The following is a 10,000-nucleotide window of genomic DNA, read 5'->3' as shown; positions in this document are numbered from 1 at the left end:
TCTGAGTCCTGACCCCCACCCCCTCCACATCTCTCTGAGTCCTGACCTCCACCCCCTCCACATCTCTCTGAGTCCTGACCCCCACCTCCTCCACCTCGCTCTGAGTCCTGACCCCCACCCCCTCCACCTCGCTCTGAGTCCTGACCCCCACCCCCTCCACATCTCTCTGAGTCCTGACCCCCACCTCCTCCACCTCGCTCTGAGTCCTGACCCCCACCCCTCCACATCTCTCTGAGTCCTGACCCCCACCTCCTCCACCTCGCTCTGAGTCCTGACCCCCACCTCCTCCACCTCGCTCTGAGTCCTGACCTCCACCCCCACCCCTCCACATCTCTCTGAGTCCTGACCTCCACCTCGCTCTGAGTCCTGACCTCCACCCCCACCCCTCCACATCTCTCTGAGTCCTGACCTGCATCTCCACCACCTTGGCCTTGCTCATGGGGCTGAGGGACCACTCGTAGTTCAGGGGCTCGTGGTCGTCGGTGCTCTCGTTGCCGTACAGGGTGATGGAGTTACGGGGCAGCGTGATCACCTGCAGACACCGCCGCCAGAACACACACAGGTTTAGTTCTAATCCTGCAGTCAACCACAACACACACACACACACACACACACACACACACACACACACACACACACACACACACACACACACACATTCAGTTAATCCTGCTGTTCACCACAACCAACACACACCCAGGTTCAGTTCATCCTGCAGTCAACCACACACACACACACACACACACACACACACACACACACACACAGATTTTGAATCAATTTGTACATTTGCATTTATGTCTCCATTAGGCATAAACTTTTATCTGAAGCAAGCTCAGACTGCAACCAATACACTACAGGTTAGAGGCTGTGGAACTTGGGGATCGAACCGAGTACCTTTTGGCGAGGAGACGCCCTAGTGACTACTAAGCTATCCTGCCCCCAACACAGACATCAACAGTTAATTTACCATGATGAAGAAAGTTGAAATATCTTGAAAGATGGACTTTTTGTCCATATAGCGTTAGTGTATAGTGTTTCCAGCATTGCCTTGAAGCATTAATATCCGTCATACGTGTGTGCTTCTCCGAAAGCAGTCCCCCCCTCCCCACGGCAGAAGAAGGGTTCCGGTGTGAATGGTTCCTACCTGGTTGGGCCCTGCGTTGGCCACTGGTTTGTAGTCCGTGGCCTTGTTCACCAGTAGGGTGGCCTGGGTGGAGTTCTGAACTCCGTCCGAGTCGGTCACCGTCAAGCTGTGGACGTTGAGGAGAGAGTTCCCCTGTTGATGTTGGACTGAATACTACGACAGGACTGCAAGGACCGCTCACATCCTGACCCACATCCTGACCCACATCCTGACCCGTTTGATTCACCATACGACTTGCAAGACTTGCCTTCGAAGCTATTGTTCTTTAATAGTTGCAATGCTAATTTTCCCAATCAACGTAATATTACTGTAGATACTGTAAGAGAACATTTCCCCCCTAATGTAGTTCTGATGCTGTACTTTGACTTCACAGTGACTGTGAGAGAACTACATTTCCCACTTGTCCAGTTCTGATGCTATATTTTGACTTCACAGTGACTGTGAGAGAACTACATTTCCCCCCTAATGTCGTTCTGATGCTGTACTTTGACTTCACAGTGACTGTGAGAGAACTACATTTCCCACTTGTCCAGTTCTGATGCTGTATTTTGACTTCACAGTGACTGTGAGAGAACTACATTTCCCCCCTAATGTCGTTCTGATGCTGTACTTTGACTTCACAGTGACTGTGAGAGAACTACATTTCCCACTGGTCCAGTTCTGATGCTGCACAGTGACAGTGTCAAAGAACTACATTTCACTGGCGCAATTTATCCTCGATGCTGTAAATGGAATGGGAGAAAACTACATTTCCCATGTATATTGGCACGGGTCGCAGGGCCGTCCTCACATGAAGGTGTAGCTCCCAGGCACCAGGCGGCTCAGGGTGAGGATGGGCGTGTTTCCGGTCACCTTCTCGTCCCTCAGGGGCCCTTTGACCTCCTCCCAGCGCCACGTCACCAGCTTGTCGTCATCAGAGCTCTCTGAGGGGGGGAGAGAGAGAGAGAGAGAGAGAGAGAGAGAGAGAGAGAGAGAGAGAGAGAGAGAGAGAGAGAGAGAGAGAGAGAGAGAGAGAGAGAGAGAGAGAGAGAGACATAGTGTATGGAGAGTGAGAGAGAACATAAGGAGGGAGATTAGGACGTGAAGGAGAGAGAGAGACAGAGAGCATACATAGACATGATAACGTATGGAACGAGATATTGCAGGGAGAGAGAGACGGTATGGAGATGGAGAATGGGAGAAAACATAAGGAAAAGAGAGACCAAGAGAATATAGGGAGAGAGATTGAGGTAAGGCAGATAATGAGAGAAACAGAGAGATACCGTGGGCAGAGAGCGTTAGAGTAAGGGGGACAGAGAGAGCAGAATGAATGGCTACGACACAATCCTCTTATTCTGCTCATGTTTGCATTTCTGCTTAGTTATAAATTTTGTTCTTAATGCTCATGTTCAACTAAAAGGACGTAGATGAGGTGCCTCACACTCAACATTAAAGAATAGCAACACATGATGGCTGACGTCGCCGAAACTAGTTCCAATGCGTCTTTCTCCCTGGGGGGGGGGGGGGGCCGCTAATAGGGGTCTCATGGGGCTCTCGGTGTAGGCGTGTCAGACTCACGGCTGCCGTCGATCACCGTGGAGCTGGTGGGCAAGGTGATCTCCTGGAAGGTGGGGGAAACCACGGCGACGGGAGGCTTGTTGACGCGGGGTTCTGTGGGGGGTGAGACACAGAGGTCATTGATTTATTATTATTATTGATGGTTTATTTGATAGGGACGGATACAGTGTACATAGACAAGCTGAGAGCAGCTATCCAATGCAAGTTTCATAGTGCTTATAGCGGATGCTGATATGCAACACCCATCCCTAGAAGGGCTTTTGTGAAGAAAAAAAAAAAGCGATACACTTCTCTTAACCTCATTGTTTTAAACTGATTACAGCGAGATACACACAAGGTATAAAGAAGATAAGAGGTTAAAACAGTGAGCTAATAATAAGGTAAACAGAGTACAGTGAGATTCAACAAGGCACAAGATAAAAAATCAAATAAAAGAGGTTAGAACAGTGAGCTAAAAATAAGGTAAACAGAGTACAGCGAGATCCAATAAGGCACAAGGTAAAATAGAAGATCAACAACAAGTACAACAAGGTATTGTTCAAACAGGCCGCCGCCGCATGTCCCGGTCCACCAGAACAAACAAGGACGCAGGCTACGTGATTCAGGCTAAGCACTGAGCACACACCAGCTGAGCATGCTCACAGGATGTGTTGGCATTCATCCGGGGTTTGAATGAATGTAAACACGTGTTGTTGACAGGAAGATAAGCGACCCGACATCTTAGGCTCAGGGATCCCTTCAGGTATGGCGGTGGATATTTGGGGATTGAAAACCCGGGACCTTTTCAGGCCAAGAGTCCAGAACCATACCCACTAGACCAACCTTTCTCTCTACTGCACCAGGGGGTTCACCTTATACTCTATAGCTCTGTGATGCAGGGGTTAATCTATACGCAGCTATAACAGGCCTCTTCATCTGGACTTTGGGGTGTGGGGGGGGTGTTCAGAGAGAGCAGGCCCCTCTATGGAGGTGTGTGGGGGTGTAGTGTCGGTGTTTGTGTTGACAGGCGACTGAGCTCACCTGGTTTGACCGTGACGTTGACGTAGCCCTCGCCGTGGCCGCCGTCTCCGTCCACGATCACCTCAAACTCGTACAGGCCGGCTGTCAGCTGGGGAGGGGACAGAGGGGGGGGGAGAGAGAGGGAGACAGAGAGACACAGACACACAGAGAGGGAGACAGAGGGAGATAGAGAGACACAGGGGGGGAGAGAGAGAGAGGGAGACAGAGGGAGATAGACACAGGGCGGGAGAGAAAGGGAGACAGAAAGATAAAGGGGGGGAGAGAGAGGGAGATAGAGAGGCACAGACACACAGAGAGGAAGATAGAGGGATAGAGAGACACAGAGAGAGAGAGGGAGATAAAGAGACACAGACACACAGAGAGGAAGATAGAGGGAGATAGAGAGACAGAGAGAGAGAGAGAGGGAGATAGAGAGACACAGACACAGAGAGGAAGATAGAGGGAGATAGAGAGACACAGAGAGAGAGAGGGATAAAGAGACACAGACACACAGAGAGGAAGATAGAGGGAGATAGAGAGACAGAGAGAGAGAGGGAGATAAAGAGACACAGACACACAGAGAGGAAGATAGAGGGAGATAGAGAGACAGAGAGAGAGAGGGAGATAAAGAGACACAGACACACAGAGAGGAAGATAGAGGAAGATAGAGAGACAGAGAGAGAGAGAGAGGGAGATAGAGAGACACAGACACACAGAGAGGAAGATAGAGGGAGATAGAGAGACACAGAGAGAGAGAGGGAGATAAAGAGACACAGACACACAGAGAGGAAGATAGAGGGAGATAGAGAGACACAGAGAGAGAGAGGGAGATAAAGGGAGATAGAGAGACACAGAGAGAGAGAGAGGGAGATAGAGGGAGAAAGAGAGACAGAGAGAGAGAGAGAGGGAGATCAAGAGAGAGAAACAGATAGAAAGGGGGAAGGACAAAGACGCAGAGAGTGAGAGTTAAACCGACAGATTCTGAGAACGTCTCTAATGAAATGACTTCCCAGAACAGTGATTGTGTGGGTGACTTTGATAGGATGCTTGATAGGGTGTGTGCTGCGTCTCACCCTGCTCAGTTTCAGTGTCTTGTTGTACTTCCCCTCCATCTCTCCGCTGGAGTCCTTGGGGTGGGTGATGAGATGCCAGTCAAACGAATACTTGGAGCCTGGAAAACAAGTAAAACAAGTGTATCAACATCAATCAGAGGAATCGTGCCAAACAGAGACAGTGTGTGAATGTGCATTCACATGGATTAAACACACGTGACACTGTTCAGCAGAATCTTGGTAGGTGTGCTTTTGACCAAAGCATCCATGACCTACCAAACTGCTCAGACACCGGAGCAATTAAACATTTATAGTAGGGCTGTCAAGCGATTAAAAATTATCGATCTCTTTTATTTAAAACATGTCTTTCATTAACATACGGTGCATTTCAAGATCAAATTAATAACATTTCCATGTCACTCAAGATTCAATGCATCTCAGTCGAGTGTGGCTTGACGAGGCTGGCTGCTAGCGCCAGCTTCAGGGGCGGTGGCAGCTCGTACCTGCCAGCTTGCTACCAAACGTTTTTGCGTTGAGGTGATATTTAAGGGTTCATGAACTGATAGGAAAATTCCTTACTACAGAGATTGCAGATAACGGTGTTGCTATCTACAGTACTGTCTGGGAGTTGTTCAAACATGAATTTTCCGTTCACGGGGCCGAGCAGCGTCTTCTGGTCTGCCTCCATTTTGTTTCAACGCAAATGACGCACCGGGTCAAAGGGCACTATAGAAGCGCGATTAATCTGCGTACATTTTTTTAACACGTTAAAAAATTGCGCGTTCATTTGACAGCCCTAATTTATAGTACTATAAACAGTTGAGTGCCAATAATATCATGGGATGGGGAGAAGGGTTAACCCTAACAATAACAGTATTTTGTGGTGTGTGTGTATATCTGTATGTGTGTGCGTGCAAGTCAGTGTATGTGTGCGTGCATGTCAGTGTATGTGAGTGAGTGAGTGAGAGAGTGAGCGAGTGGGTGAGTGAGTGAGTGCGTGTGCGTGTGTGTCGGTGTGTTCGTTTGTGCGTGTGTGTGCGTCTGTACCGGTCTTGGCGGCCGGGACCACGAAGGCGTTGAGCTCCACCTCGTTGTTGGGCAGGATGACCTCCACACTCTGCCCCGCCGACACGGCCAGCTCCCTCACTGCCAATGCAACCGCAGCGTCGCCACGGAGACGGGACAGGACAGGACCGGGGTGGGGGGGGGGGGGGATTCGGTTAACGGTGATTGATCGATGATTAAATCGTTCAGGAGATCGCCATGGCAACAAGCATCCACACAGGGGGGGCACACATTCCCGTCTCCGTCTCCGTCTTACCTGCTGCCGTCGGGTTGGCCAGCGCCGCCATAACCGTGGCAACGTCCTCCTCCGCGCCCTCCGTGGCGCTGGAGGTCGCGGCGACCTCGGTGGACGGGCCCGTCGACGCCGGCGGGTCCTGGGCGCGGACGGGCGGCGCTGGCGATTCTGCACTCCCATTGGCCGACGGGCCGAGGCTGCTGCTCTTGGGGGTGGTGGGAGGGAGAGCGCCGGCGGGTGGGGGCTCCAGGGTGGCCAGGGTGGTGCTCCTCTGGGGTGGGGGGGAGGAGAGGGACGGTGAAGGGAGGCGCCGTGTCTGGGATACGCTGTCAACCCTATTAGCCTGCGACAGCTAACCTGCTAGTGTCTAGGAGCATAAACTACTCATATCTTAGCTTGAATTAAGGAGGTACTGAAGGAAGGATGGAAGGAAAGAAGAAAGGGAGGGAAGAAGGGAGAGAGGAAGGGAAGGAAGGAAGGAAGGGAGAGAGGAAGAAAGGAAGGAAGGAAGGAAGGAAGGAGGGGAGGGAGTGAGGGAGGAAAGAAGGTAGGGAGGGAAGGAGAGAGGAAGGGAGCAAGGAATAAAGGAATGAACGGAGGAAGAGAGGAAGGAAGGGCGGGAGGAAGGAAAGACTATTTTCCCAAGCACCTCACATTAACTGAATGAACATGGCCAACAGTGCACCTACAGTCTAAAGTACAGCTTGTGTGTAATGAGTGTGTGGGCCCTGGACAGTGACAGCGCCCCCCCCCCCCCCCCCCGATGACCCGGCCCTCTTACCGTGTTGACGTGGGGATGGGTTCTGTGTGCTCGGCGCTGCCTGACGGATCGCTTCTGGATCACCGGGCCCTGGGAGAACGGGTCAGATACAGGTCAGATACACAGTGGAGAAACTTCAGGAATATATCATTCAAACTCGTATGGCCTTTTTTGGTGGCTCAATCGTTGTTCATAGTGGGGTCATAATAATCTGTATCGGTCCCAACAGTGTGATGACTAGATTTGTCATTTAGCCAAGGATTTTAACAAAGGATCAAGAAGTCAAAAGGATCCAATAACTCATAATTCCACATTCCAGCAGCTAGCTGTGAATCTTATGTTCTCAGGAAATGTGCCATCTGACTGTGAAGTAGGCTGCCAGAAGATCATCCTGCTGGCCAAAACAAAACAGGGCTAGCCGGTAGTTTTATAATGAACAATCAGGAAATGTCTCCTTAAAGTCAAACCCCCGATTGCCTGCATTTCTCTGCTGTCTACCAACTAAGCTGATCTGTGAGTGTTCGATTGGGCATCGTTTCTTGGGTATGGCTTAGGGCAAGGGACATTTTTATTACGTTCGATATATTTATTGTTACAGGAACTTCCTGTAAATAGTGCTTATTGCTCCTTTAAACCTAAACTCACCCGCCATTCAAGCAGGAACTGCAAAGCTATTTGTTAATATGAAAGAGTTCTGATTCCCATTAAAACAATTAAATAAAATCACTGAAAACCTTGAGCAACATGTTCCGGGCTTTGTATGAATCAAACCAAAGGGGCATCAATGGGCCAACTACTCCTTGGGATGAGAGCTCATTTGATTCCAACGCATGCACGAAAAAGTACTCTTACATCCGAAGAAGTACTCCCCTACATCCGAATAAGTACTCCCTTACATCCGAAGAAGTACTCCCCTACATCCGAATAAGTACCGTATTTCCCGCACTATAACGCGCACCGGATTATAAGGCGCACCTTCAATGAATGACCTATTTTAGAACTTTTTTCATAAATAGGGCGCACCGGATTATAAGGCGCATAGCATAGAAGATACTGCAGTCAAACATTTGACTGGGGATGCGTTATGCATCCACTAGATGGAGCTGTGCTAATTGTATAGCTCGTCACGCGCAACGCAACTGTGAGGACGAGTTGCTGCATTTAGCAGATATAAAACTGTAACCTTTATGACAAAAAAGTAAAACACAATTACGCAGTTCCAAACCTTAGATTTTTAAATATCTTGCAAACGTGAATGATACAAAGTAGAGCATCGCACCCTCGCATCTTGTAGTGTGGCCAGTCTTCCGCCCGATTTCCTGGCTCTGTGATCGTATAGTGTGACCTTCCGTGAGTAAGCGCAGTAAAATGCTGTGTGCACTGACTACGATAGCCGTAATGCTGCAAGCGGTGTGGCTTTATCGTAGTCGTAGTGAAACATTTATTATTATTATTAAATTGTTTTTATTGGTTTTTCATACTGAAACATTTTGACAGAGCGCCGTTTACAACCAGTATGGATCAACCAATTAACCAATTGATCCATATATAAGGCACTCCGGATTATAAGGCGCACTGTCGTTCTTTGAGAAAATTACCGGCTTTTAAGTGCGCCTTATAGTGCGGAAAATACGGTACTCCCTTACATCCGAATAAGTACTCCCTTACATCCGAAGAAGTACTCCCTCACATCCGAAGAAGTACTCCCCTACATCCGAATAAGTACCCCCTTACATCCGAATAAGTACTCCCTTACATCCGAAGAAGTACTCCTCCACATCCGAATAAGTACTCCCATACAACCGAAGAAGTACTCCCTTACATCCGAAGAAGTTCTCCCCTACATCTGAATAAGTACTCCCTTACATCCGAAGAAGTACTCCCTTACATCCGAATAAGTACTCCCCTACATCCGAATAAGTACTCCCTTACATCCGAAGAAGTACTCCCTTACATCCGAAGAAGTACTCCCTTACATCCGAAGAAGTACTCCCCTACATCCGAATAAGTACTCCCTTACATCCGAAGAAGTACTCCCCTACATCCGAAAAAGTACTCCCCTACATCCGAATGAGTACTCCCTTAGATCTGAAGATAGCCTGACCTAACCCTGGCTAACGCATGATGGGGGACCCGATCCAGAGGCCCCCATGGACCCCGGGGGATCCAGGGGGAGCCCTACCTTGTCCAGCATCTGCAGCAGGCCCAGGGACTCCTGGTGGGGCTGGGGCAGGAAGTCGATGGCGCAGCCCCGGTCCCTGGAGCAGCTGAGCTGGACGCAGTGGCCCCCCAGGCTCCACACCGCGCCGCAGCTGGGCGACAGGCAGCAGGACTGCCAGCAGGTGGCGCCGGCATTCCCCCGGGCCAGGGGCCTCCAGCCCAGGCCCAGGACGCTGCTCCAGTGCATGCCCAGGACGCCTCCCGTCACCCTGCAGAGGTTAGCCGAGACTTCTGCCGGGACGTGGTGGAGAGGGGAGGGGGGGGAGAGGATCCGGGGAGAGAGAACAGGTCAATGAATACTAATAAAGCAGGGAAGGCTAAAGCAACAGTTGAAAGGGTATGTTATCTGGAAACACATGTTGGACTGCAGCCAACAATGTGGTTCTCATTTCGAAACAATAGAAATGCTTGATGAATAATATTATATTTGGAGGACATTTATTGACACAGCCTGGCTGAAGACACGAGCCAGAGCCAAAGCAACTGAGATCAGAAAAGAATGCAGAGTTCAAAACCAATGTAGTGTTGAAAATCAGTTTTGAAACGACCACAGAGTTCTAAGTAAACAGGCCGTAGAGTTCCAAACCGACCATAGAGTTCTAAACAAACAGACTGAAGAGTTCTAAACAGGCCGTAGAGTTCTAAACAAACAGACCATAGGGTTCTAAACAGACCATAATCCTAAATAAACTGACCATAGAGATCCAAACAGATGGAATAGTCCTAGAGTGGCCTTTCTACAACTGTGTCTGTAGAAAGTCCAACCATTCTACCGAGTTCTAAGCAGACCATAAAGTTGTAAGCTGAATGTAGCTCTAAAGTGACTTTAGAATAGTTCTAATCCGGATGGGGGGCCAAACTGGGACAGTTCCCTGATCCACGGCCCTTCTGTCGCGACGGGGCATATTATGGGATGCAGGTGAATTAATGCAACTTCGGCCTTGAAGCCACACAGAGAATGCACT

At 49.6% G+C, this 10,000-nt stretch overlaps 1 protein-coding gene across 1 annotated transcript in view; it reads right to left on the bottom strand.

Annotated features, from left to right (window-relative positions):
• The window catches only part of kiaa0319l (KIAA0319-like), a 62,670-nt gene that overhangs the window by 12,370 nt on the left and 40,300 nt on the right, over positions 1-10,000 (bottom strand). Inside the window, exons 39-48 of the mRNA XM_079749289.1 lie at positions 8,998-9,266; positions 6,837-6,905; positions 6,077-6,326; positions 5,803-5,901; positions 4,777-4,874; positions 3,725-3,812; positions 2,705-2,797; positions 1,938-2,070; positions 1,148-1,253; positions 410-532 (exon numbers count right to left, since the gene is read on the bottom strand). Coding sequence (XP_079605415.1) covers positions 410-532; positions 1,148-1,253; positions 1,938-2,070; positions 2,705-2,797; positions 3,725-3,812; positions 4,777-4,874; positions 5,803-5,901; positions 6,077-6,326; positions 6,837-6,905; positions 8,998-9,266 — 1,328 coding nt within the window. The remainder of the gene's footprint in view (positions 1-409; positions 533-1,147; positions 1,254-1,937; positions 2,071-2,704; positions 2,798-3,724; positions 3,813-4,776; positions 4,875-5,802; positions 5,902-6,076; positions 6,327-6,836; positions 6,906-8,997; positions 9,267-10,000) is intronic.

Source organism: Pollachius pollachius (genome assembly GCF_949987615.1).
Source record: "Pollachius pollachius genome assembly, chromosome: 13".
In the NCBI taxonomy this organism is placed as follows: Eukaryota; Metazoa; Chordata; class Actinopteri; order Gadiformes; family Gadidae; genus Pollachius; species Pollachius pollachius.
The sequence above is the reverse complement of the archived record's forward strand: the minus strand, read 5'-3'. Positions and strand labels throughout refer to the sequence as shown.